The 21,913-nt window shown below is 43.6% G+C and overlaps 1 protein-coding gene across 4 annotated transcripts in view; it reads right to left on the bottom strand.

Moving 5' to 3' along the window:
• GK5 (glycerol kinase 5) overlaps window positions 1–14,887 on the bottom strand; it is a 145,204-nt gene extending 130,317 nt beyond the window's left edge. For 2 of the 4 annotated variants that reach the window (XM_081086159.1, XM_081086161.1), the window contains exon 1: window positions 14,618–14,886. In XM_081086159.1, the coding sequence (XP_080942285.1) occupies window positions 14,618–14,776 (159 nt within the window). In that variant the 5' untranslated portion in view covers window positions 14,777–14,886. Of the gene's footprint in view, window positions 1–14,617 lie in introns of all 4 variants that reach the window. The other 2 variants (XM_081086158.1, XM_081086160.1) reach the window with 2 other exon arrangements.
• Between the last annotated feature and the right edge of the window lie 7,026 nt (window positions 14,888–21,913).

The raw sequence follows: 21,913 nt of genomic DNA, 5'->3' as shown, positions 1-21,913 counted from the left end.
AGTGGCCTAATGTATTAGGTATCCTGTAGGGTCCCCTGGCACAGCCTCCCTGACTACCAAAGGTACACCACTTTGTGGGCTATATACACTTTCCTCTTGTAGTTGAGCCTTGATTGTTATTGGCATGTCAGTAGGAGTGATTTATCCCCCAAGTCAATCAGCTGCAAGGATGGGATGTGACCACTGATTACCAACCTCCAACCATCATGGAGAATCAGCTATGCAGGGGCCCACTCAAAGAGCAGGACTTATTTCAGCAGGATTCTGGTGCCTGTTGTGTCTGTCCCTTGAGTGTGTCACTGGTGGAGGTGGTTGGGTGGTGGTACTTCAACATGGTCTGATGCTGTCCACTGGGTGCTCTGAGACCTCCCAGGAGGTGCAGGCCAAGGTCCAGGCACTGCCTGTGTTCTGCCAGGGGTCACCCATCATGAGCTGCAAAGTGATTTGCAGATGGCTTCTTTGTGTTGGGCTTGGAGGTGTCCCAATGAGGCCAAGCTGTGAACCAAGGACAGCTTCTACTGGTGTCAAGCCTGGGGCCACTTCGCAAGAGGTACAGAGCTCCATGAGGCCAGATGCTACTTGTTTGAGAGATTTTAGGAAAATCTGAAGAATGAATCAAGACAGGCCATTCCTGTGGAAAAGCCACTTGAAACAGGTTAGGTGGGGCAGGGCCAGGATAGGGAAAATAGTGTGATCCAGGTTGGCAAAGTCTCAGACATGGTATCCGCCTGCCACCTCTGTGGGAGGAGATCTCAGAAAAGGTACAATTGCTTCTGCCAGCACTTCTGTCTGGGAGAAAGCTGCCCTGCCCCCAGCTCTCTCCCTGATATGGAACAATTCAGTTCCTCCCCATATATCTCGGGTACCTTTCAAGCTGCTGCCCCCATATTGGAGCACAGAAGGAGTGAGTTCCAGTTAGTCTGTGTGTGGGCCCTTTAAGAAGAATGGCCTGGGACTCCAGCAGCCTCAAGTGTATCTCAGCCTCAACCCCCGCTGGTTTTTTAGCCAGAAGTTACGGCAACTTCTCTTCCCAGCACTGTAATCCTGGACAGGGGGCCTGGTGTGAGGCTGGGACCCATTACTCCACAGCTGAGATATCCCTCCGGATTTTTATCTGCCATATGTGGGTGTGGGACCAGCCCATTCCATGTCTCCATCCCTCCTACCGGTCTTGATGGAACATCTTCTTTAATTCCCTAGTAATAGGACTTCCATTCAGCTCAATTTCAGCTAGTTGTCCTGTAGTTTAGTTGTAATTTTAATGTGGTTGTGGGAGGAGGTGAGTACCATGTTAATCTACTCTACCATATTGGCCAGAAATGATGAAAAGTTTTTTTTTAATACAAATTATAGAAAAAAGACTAAAAATGTACCCCTGCTATTAAAAAGTGAATACCAAAAGAAACAAAATTGAAGTATTCTCAGAGGCCTAGTACTAGCCTGCTAATGTAAGAGTTCATGTTTTGGGATTTCAATTTTAACTAAAAGACCAATACAGCCTATTTTGTTCCTGTCTCTAAATGGTGATTTTTTTTTCAGCTGTTCTTTCTCTTTTTTAAAATAAGCTATTTATTTGGAAATATCAATCAAATACCATAGTAAGAAGTTTGGGGGTTCTATTATATACGCTTTCCATCACAGTATTAGCAGAGGTGCAATTTTGATTAAGAAAATAGCCCTAACCGGTTTGGCTCAGTGGATGGAGCGTTGGCCTGTGGACTGAAGGGTCCCAGGTTCGATTCTGGTCAAGGGCATGTACCTTGGTTGCGGGGACATCCCCAGTGTGGAGTGTGCAGGAGGCAGCTGATCGATGTTTCTCTCTCATCGATGTTTCCAACTCTCTATCCCTCTCCCTTCCTCTCTGTAAAAAATCAATAAAATATATTTAAAAGAAAAAGAAAATAAACACAAGTTCTATGTCTAATCAATAGAGTCCCACTTAAGCAAACTGAATTTCTAATAATTTGATTAAATACAATTCAATCATTTATTCTATAATCATGATGTAATAAACCAGATGCTACGTAGCAATGTAGGTTAACAAGACCCTCTTTTCCTAATAACTCAAACTATCTGAGGGACCAGTTGTTGTCTGTGTTCTTTCTTTCTAATTTCCAATCCATTGTATTCCAACAGTTTTAAGCAACAATAAATATTTGGTCAAGATATCAGAGTAGGTAAATGTGCTCACCTTCTCCCATGACCATAACAAAATTATAAAACTAAATTATAGAACCACCACCCTTGAGAACCACCTGAAGACTAGTTGAAGAGAACTATAACTAAGGATATAAAGAAGAGCCATGACATGTCCAGACTGGTAAGAAGGAGAGAAACAGGAAAGGAGCTAGTCTTTTCTATGGTGTGGCAGTTTAAAATCAGGATAGATATGTAAGCTGTGTAGGTCACCCCTGAAGAACAAGGGGTCCCAGGCCTACACCAGGACACAAGTTCTGGGAAGAGAAGTCCCCACAACATTTGGTTGTGAAAAATCAATGGAGATTCCATTTGTATCAGACAAGGGCTGCAGTAGACTCTTGTCCTCTCAAATAGCCCAAGCACAGACTCACTATCAAACACTTGCCCTAAGCTCCAGGAAGAGGCAGCAGATCAAAAAGCATCAGGGACATATGGGGATGAACTGAATTGTCTAGCTTTAGGGTAAGGGCTAGAGGAGTAGCTCCATGCTAGATAAAAGTGCTGGTAGGTGCCACTGTTCCTTTGTTGAGCCCTCCCACTGCCTAGCCTATAGACACAGGCAGGTGCCATATAAGTTTCCATCAACTTGGCTAACAGTTTGCCCCACCCTGGTGATTCCCTGAGAAACCCACCCACCCAAATTATACACCATCCCTAGCTGCTTTCAGGGGCTGCTCCTCACAAGCAGCTGATCTTGGAACAAGCTGCGGACATTCCTAACCAGTTAACTAACACATGTCCAAAACGGAAACCATCCCCACACATCACGATATTTTGAATTTAATTTAAAAAATCACCTGACTCTGGAGTTGAATAAAGGATGTCATCTTCTTCTTGCGAGGTGCTTGGTTCGATTATTTCTTCATCTGATGCCAGTTATGGGGATTGAATTTTATTTGCACAATATATTACAACGATAAATTCAATAATAAAATAATGATAATTTTCAATTCTACAGAAATATCAACAAAAGCAAGTGCGAAATAAAAATAAACTGTCAATACGAAAAGCCTCAAAAACACTAAATTTTGTTGATGCTCCAAAGATGAAATCTGTAAAAAAATAATGAAGAATGCACACCATGTTTACCATTTTAGGCATGAAACTCATGATAACACAAACAAATCTCAAGTGTTACAATGAACAAAAAAAATCTCAAGTGTCACAGTGTTTACCTCTTGTGGATCTGAATGGCAGCCCTATATATAGATATTGAAATTGCTTCCATGTGCACTGGAATATTTATGAATTTAAGTTACCATAATTTTCTTTACAAACCCAGAGATGTCACTAACAAGTCTCATTTTAAAATTGGGTGATCAGAGTTGATATGCGAGGTTTGCAGCTATAGATGCGCATGCATGTGGGGAAGGTCCGTCACTTGCATCTATAGATGCTTATGGCATACAAAGGGCTAAAATCTCTCAAACGTCCACAAACCCCAAAGAAGCAAATGGACTCAGTGTGCCATATACCTCTTGCTAAATGGCCTCAGCCTGGCACTAGTGTCAGCTGGCCTTGGTTTGCAGCATAGCCCCAGCCAGGTGCCTGCAAGCCCAGCACAGGTAGTTACCAACAGCAAATCAATCTGTATCTCCTACCAGGTGGACCCCTGCTGGGCACAGACAGCAGAAGAACTTGGAATGCACCAGACCAACTCTCAAGAGGACCCAGAACCAACGCATCTGGTGGCTGGCTTCAGACTATATCAGATTATCACTCAATTAGCTCCACAAACAACAAAACCAAAGGGTGGACTCAACAGACAGCAGAATTCTGCTAAAGCAAATTCAACTCTGTGGGTACAGTCCCCAAACAACAGTTTATCTGCTGTAGTCATGGTCAGTCCTCAAAGCCAGTCAGCCAGAGGATCAATCCCACATATAGATGTGACAACAGCAATCAAGGCTCAGCTACAAATAGGAGGGCCCATGCAAACAACACAAGTAACACACCTAGGGTTCCCAGCTTAGGTGAACGAGGAGGTTGTACCACTGGGCCCCACAAGAAACCTACTACATAGGGCCACCCTACTAAAACTGGAGACATAGATCTACATAACATGTAGAAACAGAATGAGGCAGTCAAAATGAGGAGACAAAAAGCACGTTCCAAATGAAAGAACAGGATAAAACTCCAAAAAACAAACAAAATGAAATAGAGGCAAGAAAACTACCAGAAACATAGTTCAAAACACTGGTTAAAAGGATGCTCAATGAATTTAGGGGAAGAATAGATGAACTCAGTGAGACCTTACACAGAGACAGAAACCATACAAATAAACCAGTCAGAAATGAAGAATACAATAATTTAAATGAAACATATATTAAATGGATTCAACAGCAGCTTAGATCAGTGGTTCTCAACCTTCTGGCCCTTTAAATATAGTTCCTCATGTTGTGACCCAACCATAAAATTATTTTCGTTGCTACTTCATAACTGTAATGTTGCTACTGTTATGAATCATAATGTAAATATCTGATATGCAGGATGGTCTTAGGCAACCTCTGTGAAAGGGTCGTTCGACCGCCAAAGGGGTCGCGACACACAGGTTGAGAACCACTGGCTTAGATGAAGCAGAGTATCCAATCAGCGATTTGGAAGACAGGGTAGCAAAAACAACCAATCAGAACACCAAAAAGAAAAAAATTTTTAATGACGGTACTTACTGGACTTCTGGGACAACATTAAGCATAACAAAGACTCACATCATAGGGGCACTAAAAGAAGAGAGCGAGCAAAGAATTGAGAACCTATTGAAAGAAATAATGATTTATAACTTCCCTAACCTGACAAAGGAAATAGACAAACAAGTCCAGCAAGCATAGAGAGTCCCAAATAAGAAGGATCCAGAGAGGCTCACACCACGCCACATTGCAATTAAACTGCCAAGGTTAATGAAGAATAAAAATGGCAATAAATAACCACCTATAGGAGGGACCTGCAACCCAGGCTCTTAGCCAGCCCAGAGCCCAGCAGCCCACCAGGAACACAGGCTTTTGACCCACACCAGCCCCAGTCGACCCAGTGGACGCAGTCTGGTTGGACTGAAGCCAAAGCGGGACGTTTGTACCAGTGAGGGTGAAGAAGCTGATTTTTTAACCAGCTCATCCTTTTCTGGGGAGAAACCAAGATGGCGGCATAGGTAAACACCAGAAATTGCTGCCTCGCACAAAAACTTCAAAAATACAACTAAAAGACAAAACGGACATCATCCAGAACCACAGGAAGGCTGACTGAGTGGAAATTCTACAACTAGAAGGAAAGAGAAAAGCACACTGAGACTCAGAGGAGGTTCAGAAGTAAAGTGCAGAGGTACGGAGGCGCACATGGAAAGGGCTGGCAACTGAGGATACGGTTGTCTTTTTTAATCGGGAGGGAGTCTCAAGCTCCCGACTGCTCTGAACTCCAGTTCCGGGCGAGTCTCTGGGGACCCAGACTCATACGGGGAGAAAATGGACTGTCTGGCATCAGACGGAACTCGAGGGCAGCTTTCTCTCCAAGGTGCCTGCAGCGATTACCGCGGGACACTGAGACGCGGGGCCTCTTAGGGTAGGACTGAGGAGCAGCCATAGCTGCTTGCTCCGCCCTGTTGATCCCCAGACCCTGCCCCACCCAAGCTGTGCGCAGAGGCTTTTGCATATGAAAGGCCTGGCCCTTTCCAATCTGAAAATTATCTAACAAACTTCAGCTGGGTCAGAGAGACCCAGAACTTCCAAAAGAAGGCCCAAGCCCCCACAGCAGCTTACATTGCTTCACAGCTGGGCCTCATCTGGGCACCTCCAAACCCCAAACAAAGAAGAGGAATCTGCAGATCTCTCCATAGCTCCTGCTGGGTACCCTCAGGCAGAGGCTAAATTAGCACCTCCTTAGAGATCCAAGAGCCAGTGTACCCAGTGGTCAGAGTGGGACCATCCAGATTACAACTCCTCAGATCCATAAGGGACACATTCAGGGGGCAGACTCAGTGAGCACCAAAGCCCCACTGAAGCAAGTCTTGCCCCTAAGGGTGTCTCCAGCACAGAAGTTCTCCCACTGTAGACACAGCTAATTCTCATAGCCAATTGGCCTAGAGGTAAATTCCTCCCAGTGATACCTACAACAATCAAGGCTTAACTACAACAAGACTGTGCACAAAGCCCACAAAGGGGTGCACCAAGAGTGTCCACCTCAGGTATTTGGGGAGGCTGAGCCTCTGGACCCTATAGGACCCCTAGCACAGAAAGCCACTCTATCAACACAGGGAAGCATAAAAAATGCGGAGACAAAGAAACAGGTCACAAATGACAGAAATAGAGGAAAGCAAACTACTGGATACAGAGTTCAAAACCACGGTTATAAGGTTTTTCAAGAATTTTCTAGAAGCCGCCGATAAATTCAGTGAGACCCTCAAGAAATCTAGTGAGACCCTCAAGGTTATGAAAAAGGACCAACTAGAAATTAAGCATACACTTACTGAAATAAAGAATATTATACAGAGTTCCAACAGCAGACTAGAGGATCACAAGAATCAAGTCAAAGATTTGAAATACGAAGAAGCAAAAAACACCCAACCGGAAAAACAAAATGAAAAAAGAATCCAAAAATATGAAGATAGTGTAAGGAGCCTCTGGGACAACTTCAAACGTACCAACATCCAAATTATGGGGATGCCAGAAGAAGAGAGAGAGCAAGATATTGAAAACCTATTTGAAGAAATCATAACAGAAAAATTCCCCTACCTGGTGAATGAAATAGACTTACAAGTCCAGGAAGCGCAGAGAACCCCAAACAAAAGGAATCCAAAGAGGACCACACCAAGACACATCATAATTAAAATGCCAAGAGCAAAAGACAAAGAGAGAATCTTAAAAGCAGCAAGAGAAAAAAAGTCAGTTACCTACAAGGGAGTACCCATATGACTGTCAGCTGATTTCTCAACAGAAACTATGCAGGCCAGAAGGGAGTGGCAAGAAATATTCAAAGTGATGAATACCAAGAACCTACAACCAAGATTACTTTACCCAGCAAAGCTATCATTCAGAATTGAAGGTCAGATAAAGAGCTTCACAGATAAGAAAAAGCTAAAGGAGTTCATCACCACCAAACCAGTATTATATGAAAAGCTGAAAGGTATCCTTTAAGAAGAGGAAGAAGAAGAAAATGGTAAAGATACAAACTATGAACAACAAATACACATCTATCAACAAGTGAATCTAAAAATCAAGTGAATAAATAATCTGATGAACAGAATAAACTGGTGAATATAATAGAATCAGGGGCATAGAAAGGGTGTGGACTGACTATTCTCGGGGGGGGGGGGGGAAGGGGTGTGGGGGGTGTGGGAAGAGACTGGACAAAAATCGTACACCTATGGATGAGGACGGTGGGGGGTGGTGGGGTAAGGGCAGAGGGTGGAGTGGGAACCGGGGGGAGGGGAGCTATGGGGGGGGGGGGAGAGGAACAACTGTAATAATCTGAACAATAAAGATTTAATTTTAAATAAATAAATAAATAAATAACTACCTATCAATAATAACCTTTAGCATAAAAGGATTAAATTATCTAATAAAAAGACATATATGTTAGCTGAATAAATAAGCAAATATGGCCCATATATATTCTATCTACAAGAGACTCACCTCAGGAAAAAATAAATTCACACAAGCTCAAAGTGAAGGGATGGAAAAAAATATTCCATGAAAATGGAAGAAAAAAAAAAGCTGGGGTAGCAATACCCCTAATCTGACACAATAGACTTCAAAACAAAGGCCATAACAAGAGACTAAGAAGGACACTGCTTACTATTAAAGGGGTCAATCCAAAAAGACAATATAACCCTGGTAAACATATATGCACCCAATATAGGAGCACCTAAATGTTTTTTTAAAAACTCCTAGTGGACTTTAAGGGAGAGATAGGCAGCAATACTGTCGTAGTAAGGAACTTTAACATCCCACTGGCATCATTGTATAGATATTTCAGACAAAAAATCAACAAGGAAACAGTGACCTTAAATGACACATTAGATCAAATGAATTGAACTGATATTTACAGAGCATTTCACCCCAAAGCAGCATCATATACATTCATCTCAAGTGCACATGGAACATTCTCAAAGATAGACCGCACAAAATAAGTCTTAACAAATTCAAGAAGATTGAAATATAGCAAGCATCTTCTTGAATCACAATGCATGAAACTAGAAATCAACTGTAATAAAAACACTCAAAAACATCCAAACACATGGAGGCTAAATAGCATGTTATTAAACAATGAATGGGTTACCAATGAGATCAAGGACAAAGTAAAAAATTACCTGAAAACAAATGAAAATGAACATACAACAACCCAAAATCTATGGGACATAGTGAAAGCAGTCCTGAGAAGGAAGTTCATAGCACGACAGACCTACCTGAAGAAGCAAAATATTATTAAAATATCTAATAAACAATTTAACCCAAGACCTAAAGAGAACAAAAAAAGCTCAGAATAAGTAGAAGCAAGAATATAATAAAGATCAGAGTGGAAATAAATGACACAGAAACTAAAAAACAGTACAAAAGATCAATGAAACTAAGAGCTGGTTCTTTGACAAGATAAACAAGCTTGATGCAGCTTTAGCCTGACTCCTCAAGAAACAAAGAGAGAGGACCCAAATAAAATCAGAAACAAGAGTCAAAGTAACAAACTGACATCCATCACAGAAATACACAGAATTATAAGAAAATGCTACAATTATATGACAACTTACTGGACAACCTGAAAATTTTGGATAAATTCCTAGAAACATCTAATCTTCTAAGACTGAGCCAAGAAGAACCAACAGCCCTAGCCGGTTTTGTTCAGTGGATAGAGCATTGGCCCTTGGACTGAAGGGTCCAGGGTTCAATTCCAGTCAAGTGCACATACATCAGTAGCAGGTTCAATCCCCGGCCCTGGTCTGGGCACGTGTGGGAAGCAACCAATTGATGTGTCTCTCTCACATCGATGTTTCTCTCTCTCTCTGTCTCTCCTCCTTCCTTCCACTCTCTCTAAAAAAAAAATCAATGGAAAAATACCCTTGGTAAAGGTTAACAAAAAAGAAAGAAGAACCAGAAAACCTGAACAGCCTGATAACTACCAATAAAGATGAATTAGTAATTAAAAACTCCCCAAAAATAAAAGTTCTGGACTGGATGGCTTCACCTGTGAATTTTACCAAACATTCTAATCTCTACTTCACAAACTATTCCAAAAAACTGAAGAGACAGGAAGGCTCCCAAGATCATTGTATGAGGACAGCATTACCTTGATTGCAAAACTAAATGAAAACTACACTCAAAAAAGAAAATTACAGGTCAATATCACTGATGAATACAGATTCAAAAATCCTCAACAAAATATTAGCAAGCCAAATTCAGCAATACTTTTAAAAGATCATACACCACAATCAAGTGGGATTTGTTCATGGGATGCAAGGCTGTTCATTATCCAGGAGTCAATTAACATGATATACCACATAAACAAAAAGGAGGGTAAAAATCATTCATCATATCAATAGATGCAGAAAAGCATTTGACAAAAGCAATCATCATGTATAATAAAAATTCTCAAAAAAAGTGGGGACAGGAGAAACATACCTCAACATAATAAAGGCCATATATGGGAAACCCTCACAATATACCCAAGAGTGAAAAGCTAAAATCGTCCTTCTTAAGACCAGAAACAAGACAAAGATGTTACTTCTATTCAACATAGTCTTGGAAGCCCTAGCCATAGTAATTAGACAAGAAAAAGAAAAAGCCCTGACCGGTTTGGCTCAGTGAATAGAGAGTGCCGGCCTGCGGACTGAAGGGTCCCGGGTTCGATTCCAGTCAAAGGCATGTACCTTGGTTGCGGGCACATCCCCAGTGGGGGGGGCGGGGGAGGGTGCAGGAGGCAGTTGGTCGATGTTTCTCTCTCATCAATGTTTCTAACTCTCTATCCCTCTTCCTTCCTCTCTGTAAAAAATCAATAAAATATATATTTTTAAAAAAAGAAAAAGAAAAAGAAATAAAAGGCATCCAAATTGGAAAGGAAGAAGTAAAACTAACTGTCATTATTTGCAGATGACATGATACTATACAGAAACCTAAAAATTATTAGAACTAGTTATTGAATTCAGTAAAGTAGCAGGATATAAAATAAATATTCAGAAATTGATTGCATTTTTATACACCAACTAGGGGGCCAGTGCACAAATTAGTGCACCTTGGAAAGAACTGTGGGCCACAAAGCTGCGGTGAGTACAGGGGTGGGTCTCGGCCCATCCTTCGCGCCCCCACCCAGCCCCTCCTGCTACAGCCCCCAGTCCCCTGTCTGCTGTCAGCCCCACTCCCGCTGCCGCTGCTCCCACATGCTGATAGCGCAAGCCCTGCTTGCACCTGCTGACGACGCAGAGCGATTGGGGCCGGCACCAGCAGAGGGTGCTAGCAGGGCCATCGTCAGCAGCGGGTGCAAAAGGCGGCTGCCGCCCCGATCGCCCCTCAGGAGAAGGGAGAGGTGGAGAAGCCCTGAGGGGTGATCGGAGCCAGCAGCCACCGCTCACACCCACTGACAGCACAGAGCAATCAAGGCCAGCACCAGCAGCAGGTGTGAGCAGCAGCTCCAGCACCAGCAGCAGGTGTGGGCGCTGGCAGCAGGTGTGAGCGCCTGGTCCGACTGCGGCACACCGGAGCAAAGAATTTTCAGTAACCACCAGAGGCTCACCTCGATGACAGCGACTGGCATCCCCACCTTGGTCTGGCGCCCCCGCTCACCTGCTCCACCATCCCACCGCAGCCAATGCCTGCCATGTTTCACGCTGTCGCCTACTGCCAATGGCCACCCTAGTCCCTGCGTGCCCCCTGGTGGTCAGTGCACAGCAAAAGGTTGTTTGGATGTTTGGTTCAGTTGTTCTGCCATTCGATCTATTTGCCATTTACCATTGCATCCAAAAATAAAATACAAAGAAATATATATAATCATGGAGATAAAAGACCTGTACTTGGAAAATAATAAGATACTGAAGAAAGAAACTGAGAAAGAGACAAATAAGTGGAAACATATACATACCATGTTCTTGGATAAGAAGAATTAACATAATTAAAATGTCCACACAACCCAAAGTAATCTATAGATTCAATGCAATTCCTATCAAAATAGCAATGGCAGTTTTCACAGAACTAAAACAAAATCCTAAAATTTATATGGAACTATAAAAGACCCTAAATAGCCAAAACAATCTTGAGAAAGAACAAAATTGGAGGTATCATGCTACCTGATATCAAACTATATTACAAGGATATAGTTATCAAAACAGCATGGTACTGGCATAAAAACAGACACATAGATCAATGGAACAGAATAGATAGCCCAGATATAAACTCAGGCCTATATAGTAAATTAATGTATGACAAACGAGATAAGAATATACAATGGGATAAAGACAGTCTCTTCAATAAATCGTGTTAAGAACACTGTACAAATGCATGCAAAATATTGAAACTACACCACTTTCTTATAGCAGACACAAGAATAACTCAAAGTGGACTGAAGACTTAAATGTAAGAACTAAAACCATAAACTCCTAGAAGAAACTATAAGCAATAAACTCTCTGACATTGTTCTCAGTTATATTTTTTTAATGTTTCCTCAGAAAAGGGAAACAAAATAAAAATTAAATAAATGGAACTACATCAAACTAAAGAGTCTTTGCACAGGAAAGGAAATTATCAATGAAACAAAAAGAGAACCTACTAAATGAGGGAAGATATTTGCCAATAATAGGAGTTAACATCCAAAATACATAAGGAACTCATACAACTTAATACAAAAAAGAGAAACAATCCCATTAAAAAGTTAGCAGAGAACCTGAATAGACACTTCTCCAAAGACACATATTTAAGAAAATGCTTAATGTCACTGGTCATCAGAGAAATGCAAATTAAAACCACAATGAGATATCACCTCACACCTGTGAGAATGGCTATCATCAAGAAATCAACAGTGTTGGCAAGGAGGTGGAGACTGCAAATTTGTGCAAGCACTGTGGAAAACAGTATGGAGTAATAGTCAAAAAATTAAAAATAGAACTACGATATGACCCAACAATCCCACTTCTGAGTGTTTATACAAAGAAATCCAAAACATTAATTTGAAAATATATATTAATTCCTATGTTCATTGCAGCATTATTTACAACAACCAAGATATGGAAGCAACCCAAGTGCCCATCAATAGACGAATGGATAAAAAAGCTGTGGTACCTATATACAAGGGAATATTACTCAGCCATAAAAAAGAGTGAACTCTTACCATTTGTGACAGCATGGAGGGTTTTATGCCAAGTGAAGTAAGTCAGACAGAAGAGAAAGTCAAATACCATATGATTTTACCTATATGTGGAATCTAAAAAACAAAATAAATTAACTAATAGAAACAAACTCACTGACACAGAGAATAACTGATGGTTGCCAGGTGGGAGGGGATCTGGGGGACTGGGTGAAAGTGGTGAAGGGATTAAGAAGTACAAATTGGCAGTTACAAAATAGTCAAGGGGATATAAAGTACAGCATTGGGAATATAGTCAATAATACTTTAATAACTATGTATGGTGTCAGGTGAGTACTAGACTTATCAAGGGAATCACTTCGTAAGTTATATAAATGTCTAACCACTAGTTGTATACCCGAAACTAATATAATATTGAACGTCAACTGTAATTAAGTTTTTAAAGACACAAAACAACTTTCTAGAGAAAAAATACATATAAAATAAAATCCCAAATATTTTATTAAGGTCAATAATCATAAAACTAGTCTTCAAAGTTGCTACACACTTTTCTAAATCTGTTTCTTTATCTCAACCCCAGCAGCATAAGAACCACACTTTAAGAAGCACTGTTGTAAAATCCTACTAGTCTGATAGGCATTAATATAAACTCTAAGATAATGCTTTCTCCTTTGAGATAAGGACTTTTTGTATTTTTATTTACTCACATATCTTTCCAGATACATTCCCCCCAGTTTAGAGTCTGAGCAAACCATTCTAGTCTCATGCTATACATAGCAATCTTGATTCATCCTTTAAGATTCTTCCCTTATTTTTAAAAAACTAATGATTTGCCCCAAATAATATAGCAACTGTGAAACTTTGTATCTCCTAGCAATTTCTGTCTCCCTTTGGCTCCAAATACTTCAATTTCTTTTTTAAAAAAGTCATTGCTTAAAACAAAAGTACTCTGTGTCTAGAATTTCAAGGGAGACTGTGTTGAAAGTATCACTGTGCTGCTAAAGACTTATGCAAAGATATGGAGCACATAGTTACTGAAGGGCAGTGCCAGCCTTTCATCTGTCCTTTCTGGTTGGTGTAGGCCTGGGGAAGGTGGGTGGGTGCACAGTGTTCCTGCACCCATAGCCAGAGAAGGGACCAAAGAGCTGCTGTCGCCCCAACTCACTGTCCTGGTCCCCAAACCAGAATGGAAATCCCTGATTCTTCAAAACAAGTGCCCAAAGTAGTCATTTGGCTAGACCTGCTCCTAGGCAACAGCTGTGGATGAAAAACACGTCTAACAGGGTTGGAAGAAGGGTGGGAACCGAGCCAATGGGGGAGTCCAATGCTGAGAGAATGGCTTAGGTGACTGATGGTTCCCGTCCTAACACTGCTAACATAAAAAGATGTTGACATTGGAAAGACGAGTAAATAAGAACACCAAATCCAATCAACGTTTTTCCCGTAACCTGGTAATCGTGTAGAAATCTGCACTTCATGAAAATGAGAACAAAGGAGTACCTGTCTGTTGGCTGATTTACTAAGGATTCACTGACAACAACTAATGACTTGGTAGGTTTCTCAAACCAGAAAAGATTATTTTTATGAATTCCCAAAAATAGAAAGGAGAAAAGTAATGACAAGACAACCTTCAAAAGTTGTCCAATACCTCCCATACCCATGGAAATCAGATGGTCATGTGAGGAACCAGCACTTTGAGAAGTAGTTAATGAAGACAGGGTTAGAACGAACAATAAAGTTAAATTCTATCAATATTTAAAAATTAAAATAAAAACGAAGATGAGGCTGGAGTATTATCAAGGAAGCGCAGGGAAACCCAGTGACAAAGCACCCTTCAACGGAGACTGCAGCGGCCCTGCCCGTCCCAGTCCCTGCAGTCCCGCCCAGGTAAGGCCAGAGCGGCGACCGCCCAGGTGCCAGGACCCGCGAGCGGTGCGAGGCGCCGGTCGCCAACGCCGCCACTCTGGCCTCCGAGGGACAGGAAGGGCGCGCGGGCTTCAGCCTGCCCGGAGGGACTGCAAAGCCCGCCCCGCGCGCCGCGGGACCGAGGGCCGGGCTGCAGGTGGCCGCGCGCAGGCACGAAAAGACGCACCCGCCCGCTCGCTTTCGCCACCCAGACCACGGCCCGACGCCCACTCCCCGTCACCTTCTGGGCGCTGGAGCCGCGGACCCGCCCCGCGCGGTCATAGACGTGGCAGCGGATCACCGAGCTGCCCACGTCCAACCCCAGCACGAAGCCTGTGTGCGGTTGCGGCGCGCTCGGCTCCGGACGCCCCTGCTCCGGGGCGGTGGGCAGCCCAGGCATCCCGACCGCCAGCCTCCGCCGCAGCCGCCTGCCCAGCGGGCGTCTTACAAACACCAGCACCTCAGAGACCCAGCGCGCCCTGAGAGGCCGCCGCCCGGCCCGCCCCCTCCGTGCTCCCGGGGGTGGCCCCGCCCTGCCGCTGGCCCCGCCCCGACGCCGTGACGTCAGGCGGCGCTGGGCGCGTGCTCTGGGAAGCGGCTCTGTGGAACGCAGAGCCGGTGCAGGTGAGCAGGAGCGAGGTGGAGCCCGGGGTCCCAGCACCCACGGCCGGGTTCTCCGCTTTTAGCGTTAACCCGGCCCTTAAATTTAACGATCTTCCTCGTAAGATCCTTGAGGCAGTGCCTGCATTTCTCTTAACCCTAGTTACGTTTTATGAATCTCAAGACAGTGATCTCAAAAGAAATTCAAAATTCGGCCGAACGTATTAATAAACTGAGAGTTTACCCCCAAGACTTCTCTCCCCAGACCTGGTAAAAATTTCACATGTAATACACTTCAATAAATATTTACTAAATGAAATAACACAATGAAGTGAGGAAGACCTCCCCAGCGCTCTGATGGGGAAGGGACACATAGGGTAGCTGCTTTTACCATCAAGCTCCAACCCACTGGCTGCTTTTTCAAGAAACAAAGCTTCTCAGAGACCCTTTACCTTTCCCTGCTGGCCAGAGAGCATGAGTTCTTACAGGCACGTCAAGGTGGGCAGGAAGGAGGCTGTGGAAATTTCAAGATCCTGGCTGGAGCCCAAGGACCTTCCTATGGGGTGGTCCCCCTCCCAGGGAAAGGTCCTGATCTGTAGGTTGGAGGGAGGTATAACTGCCAGCTGGAGCCAACTTTCCACCACCAGCAGCACTACAAGAAAAAAAAAACGAAAAGAAAAACAACAGTGCCTGAAATATACTCATTTTCTTTTTTGTGAAAATTATAAAATTAATATGGATATGTGCTTTTTGTGAAAACATTTAACAGTGCAGAGTGGCATATCAATTAAAAAGTAAAGGATATTCATTTTTTTAACCAAATCGTTCTTTTGACCTAACCAGCTTGCTTTCAGCCAATTTTACCAAATTGGTTTTTTTGGCCATATTACTTGAAGCTTGGAACATACATCTGGGAGAGTATGTTTTTCTCTCTTTATATCCTGTCCCTGTCCAATAGTACATTTGAAACAAATGGCCTTAGGATTGCCTTCATCAATGTTGACCATTTTTAAGTCATATATATGTTATCCCCAGTATTGTAATTTGGGTAAGTGCTAATGGATTATGCATTGGTTAGAGTCCTCCAGAGAAACAGAACCAATAGCATAGAAAGAAGAGATTGAAATCTAAATAATTAGCTCGCATGTTCATGAGGGCTGGCACGTCCCAAGGTAGGTTGGAAGGCTAGCAATTCAGGTGAGAATTGATGTTACAGTCTTGAGTCAGAATTCCTTAGGGCAGCAAGCTGGAAACTCAGGCAGGGTTCCTATGTTGCAGTCTTAAGAACTCTTCTCTGGAAAACCTCAACTTTTGCATATGAGTCCTTCAACTGATTGAATGAGGCCCACCAACATGAAGATTAGTTTGCTTTACTCAATGTCTATTGATTTAAATGCTAATTACATCTTTAAAAAATACAACACAGTAACTAGAGTGGTGTTGGCCAAATAACTGAGCACCTTCACAATGTGCCCACTAGCCTAGCTCAAGTGACACTTAAAATTAACCATCACAGACCCCCTTTCACAAAAGAGAATACTGTTTTGTATCCCCTTATTAATATTTAGCATATCCTATCTAATAAAAGAATAATATGCAAATTAACCATCATTCCATCACAAAGATGGCAGCCACCACGGAGCTGGAACGAGCAGGAGGCTTGAGTTGCCCCGGCAATGGAGGAAGCCAAGCTTCCCACCTGCCCTGCCAGCCCTGACCTCCACTCAAGGCTACAAAGTTTCCATTATAGAAGATAAATAAACCCCAGATACCTGCTTCTAGCCGGCGGTGTGGCCTCTGCTCAAGGAGGGGCTGGGAACCTGGGTTTCAAGAGGAAACCCAGGCTTTGAGCTGGGGACCAAGGCTATAAAGTTTCAATTATAGAAGTTAAATAAATCCCAGATACCTGCTTCCAGCCTACAGCCCCTCACCCAGGCTGGCCAGGCACCCCAGTAGGGCACCCACCCTGAAGAGGCTGTGGCCAGGCTGAAAATGGCCCTCAGCCCCTCACCCAGGCTGGCCAGGCACCCCAGTGGAGACCCCAATGCTGAAGGGGGTGTGACCAGCCTGCAAACGGCCATCAACCCCTCACCCAGGCTGGCCAGGCACCCCAGCGGGACCCCCACCCTGATCCGGGACACCCTTCAGGGCAAACCAGCTGGCCCCCACCCGTGTACCAGGCCTCTATCCTATATAATAAAAAGGCAATATGCAAATTGACCCTAACTGCAGAATGACTGGGAATGACTGGTCACTATGACACACACTGACCACCAGGGGGCAGACGCTCAATGCAGGAACTGCCCTCTGGTGGTCAGTGCGCTCCCACAGGGGGAGCTCTGCTCAGCCACAAGCCAGGCTGATGGCTGCCAGCACAGCGGTGATGGCAAGAGCCTCTCCCTCCTCTTCAGCAGCACTAAGGATGTCCAACTGCAGCTTAGGTCTGCTCCCCGCTGGCAAGTGGACATCCCCTGAGGGCTCCCGGGCTGCCAGAGGGATGTCTGACTGCCAGCTTAGGCCCGATCCCCTGGGGAGCGGGCCTAAGCCAGCAGGTGGACATCCCCCGAGGGGTCCCAGACTGCGAGAGGGCACAGGCTGGGCTGAGGGACCCCCTCCCCCCCAACGAGTGCACAAATTTTTGTGCACTGAGCCTCTAGTTTTTAAAATGATAGTTCTTGGGCTGCTTTGACCCTGACACTTCCTTTGTGATCCTTTTTATAAATTATCAAATCCAAGAAAGAAAGATTCTTTGTGGTTAATTGGGCCCAAAAACTAAAGTCTAGCATCCATGGTTTACAGAGGCCTCTCACACATACTGAGTTTCAGGGAAAAGCAGCAGACTGAGTTGGCAGCCTCTTATACTGCACTCCTGGTATGAGCCAACCCTTATAAAGAAGTTCTTGATATTGTATTTTGACCAATGGTACTGAAACCTTCCTTGTCCCATGGGAGCTGCATAGCTATGTGTTTAATGACCAACCAGAACTGTTTCATAACAACCAATCAGAACAGTGCAATTTGGACCAATCAGACTGTGCAAATTTGAAATCCTCATTTGCATGACATTGGCGGGAATTTTTCTCTACCCAGCCTCCCCTTTGTCTGATAGAGTGTAGTTTCAGTTTCTATCAATGACTGTTTCTCTGGTTTGGATTGCAAACTTTCTGAGCTGTTTCACTCAAATAAAGTTTCTCACATAACCACTCCCCAAATTGGGGACCCCTGGTGGCACTGGATTGGTGACAGTGACCTTTTGATAATAAAATTCAAATCAATTATCCTATATAATAAAAGCCCAGTGACCGAACAGTGGAACAACCAGAACAACCAGTCAACCAGTCGCCATGACACGCACTGACCACCAGGGGGCAGACGCTCAATGCAGGAGCTTCCCCCTGGTGGTCAGTGCACCCCCACAGTGGGAGCTCTGCTCAGCTCACCAGGATGAGCAGTGCTCCCACAGTGGGCGATCCCCGCAGGTCACGCCCCCCACCAGTGCATGAATCCCATGCATTGGGCCTCTAGTCTTTAATATTATCAAAAAATCATAGAATGTGAAAGCAAGGACCTTAGCAACCACTTAGTTCAGTGTTTCTTAATGTTTCCAATCTTGAACAGTTTGAGACCCAGATAAATGCTCAAATGCAAAACATTGTGCAGATGTTTTCAGGTGCTGGGTGTGGGACAAACTAAACTTAAAGATCTCAGATTTAAAACCCAGAACTGGCTCAAGAAGAGCTTCAGTTGAAGAACCAAGATGGCAGTGTAGGTAAACACCAGTACTTGCTGCTTCCCACAACCACATCAAAATTACAACTAAAATACAGAACAACCATCATTCAGAACTGCCTGAAAGCTGGCTGAATGGAAGTCCTACAACTAGAGAAGTAATGAAGAATGCACATTGAAACTGGTAGGAAGTGCAGAGGTGTGGAAGGGGCTGGTATGACACCAATGTGTGGAGTTTTTTTAAATTAGAAGGGATATCTAGGCTGAGGAGGCATCCCATGAGGAACGATGGATCCCAGCCCCACACCAGACCCCCAGCCCAGGGTTTCATAGCTGGGAAGAGAAACCTCTGTAACTTTGGGCTATAAAAACCAGCAGGGATTGTGACTGAGTGACACAGAGGCTGCTTGAGACCCAGAAAATTAATCTTAAAGGGCTGACACATGAACATACAGGGACTCCCACCCTCTGAGGTTCATTGCTGGGGGAGGAGCTTTGGGGGATCCAGCAACATACAGGGAGTAAATGGATTGTCTGGCATTGGAATAAGAATGCAGGGGTGGCTTTCTCCCAGACAGGGGTGCTCGCAGGGGTCATTGTTCCTATGCTGAGACCTCCATCTCAGAGCTGACTGACAGCCAGATCTGAGTTTCCATCAGCCTGGCTCACACTGTTTGCTCTGTGCTGGTGACTCCCGGAGACCCCACCCTATCCAATTTGCAGCCCCACTCAAGCTGTTTGCATCAGCTTTTCCATATGAATGGCCTGTCCTGGCTCAGGCTTCAGAATGCCCTAAAATCTCTCAAATAAGCAGCAGCTGGCATCAGTAAGGCCCAAAGCCCAGCATTAGCACCAGCCTGCCTTGCTTCATAGCTTGGCCTTGTCTGGGCACTTCCAAGCCCAATATAAGTAACAGCCATCTGTAGATCTGCTGGGTAGCCCAAGCAGTAGCTGATTTTGCACCTCCCAGGAGGTTCCAGAGCCAGTGAACCCAGTGGACAGCTTCAGACCATACCAGATTACTACTCTACACATCCACAAGAGACACACTCAAGGGCAGACTCAGTGAGCGTCAAAGCTCCACGGAAGCAAGTCCTGCTCCACAGGAGTGTCTCCTGCATAACAATGTTTCACTATAGTCACAGCTGATCCTCACAGCCAATTGGCTTGGAGGTCAATACCTCCCAGGGATGCTAACAGCAATCAAGGCTCAACTACAACAAGACTGTACTCACAGCCCACAAATGGGTGCACCTAGAGTGCCCAGCTCAGGTAACTGAAAAGGCTGAGTCACTGGGCCTAGAGGACATCTCCTACACAAGCCATTCTACCAAATCTAGGAGATACAGGAGCCCTACCTAATATATAGAAACAAACACAGGGAACTAGCCAAAACATGGAGATAAAGAAACATGTCAAAAATGACAACAGAAGAAATCTCCAAAAAAAGAACTAAATGAAATAGAGGCAAGCAAGCTAGTAGATATAGAATTCAAAGAATGGTTATCTTAATGAGAACTTCAAGGAACTTAGGGAGAATTTCAAGGATCTTAGTAGAACTTCAAAGACATGAAAAAGGACTAGTCAGATATTAAGCATACACTAACTGAAATAAATAATAATTTACAGGGATTCAACACTAGAGCAGAGGGTTCTGAGAATCAAATCAATGATTTGGAATATGAGGAAGCAAAAAACACCCAATCAGAAGAGCAAAAGAAAAAAGAACAAAAAAAAATATATGAAATAGTGTAAGGAGCCCCTGGAAAAACCTCAGGTGTACCAACATTTGCATTATGGAGGTGCCAGAAGGAGGAGAGAGAGAAAGCAAGATATTGAAAACATATTTGAAGAAATAATGACAGAAAACTTCCCCTACCTGGTGAAAGAAAACGACTTTCAAGTTCAGGAAATGCAGAGAGTCCCAAACAAGATGACCCAAGACCCACAACAAGACATATCACAATTAAAATACCAAGGATTAAAAGACAAAGAGAGAATCTTAAAAGCAGCAAGAGAAAAGTAGTTACCTACAAGGGAGTGCCCATAGGACTGTCTGATTTCTTAACAGAAACTTTGCAGGCCAGCAGGGAGTGGCAAGAAATATTCAAAGTGATGAAAAGCAAGGTCCTGCAACCAAGATTATTCTATCCAGAAAAGCTATCATTTAGAATTGAAGGTCAGACAAGAAAAAGGTAAAGGAGTTCATCACCACCAAACCAGTATTACATGAAATGTTGAAGGGTATTTTTTTTTAATTTTATTATTAGTTAAGGTATTACAAATGTGTCCACATCTGCCCCATTAACCCCCAACCTCCCCCCCACACACAAACTCATGCTCCCATCCCCCTGTTGTCCATGTCCATTGGTTTGGCTTATATACATGTATACAAGTCCTTCAGTTGATCTCTACCCCTAACCCCCGCCCTCCCCTACTTTCTTTCTGGGGATTGATAGCCTGATCGCTGTTTCTCAGTCTTTGGGTCTGTCCCTTTTCATCAGTCTATGTTGTTCTCTATAATCCACAAATGAGTGAGATCATGTGGTATTTATCTTTCTCTGACTGGCTTATTTCACTTAACATAATGCTTTCCAGTTCCATTCATGCTGTTGCAAAAGGCAAGAGTTCCTTTTTTTTTTACCGCAGCATAGTATTCCATTGTGTATATGTACCACAGTTTTCTAATCCACTCATCTGCTGATGGGCACTTAGGCTGTTTCCAAATCTTAGCTATGGTGAATTGTGCTGCTATGAACATAGGGGTGCATATATCCTTTCTGATTGACGTTTCTGGTTTCTTGGGATATATTCCTAGTAGTGGGATCACTGGGTCAAATGGGAGTTCCATTTTTAGTCTTCTGAGGTAGCTCCATACTGTTCTCCACAGTGGCTGCACCAGTCTGCATTCCCACCAGCAGTGCAGAAGGGTTCCTTTTTCTCCACATTCTCTCCAACACTTGTTGTTTGTTGATTTGTTGATGATAGCCATTCTGACAGGTGTGAGATGATACCGCATTGTCGTTTTGATTTGCATCTCTCGTATAATTAGTGACTTTGAGCATGTTTTCATATGTCTTTCGGCCTTCTGTATGTCCTCTTTCGAAAAGTGTCTATCTAGGTCCGTTGCCCATTTTTCTATTGGATTGTTTATCTTCCTTTTGTTAAGTTTCATGAGGTTCCTGTAAATGTTGGAAATTAAACCCTT

This window comes from Myotis nattereri, assembly GCF_964212035.1.
Source record: "Myotis nattereri genome assembly, chromosome: 3".
Taxonomy (NCBI): Eukaryota; Metazoa; Chordata; class Mammalia; order Chiroptera; family Vespertilionidae; genus Myotis; species Myotis nattereri.
This window is presented reverse-complemented; position numbering and strand designations above follow the sequence as displayed.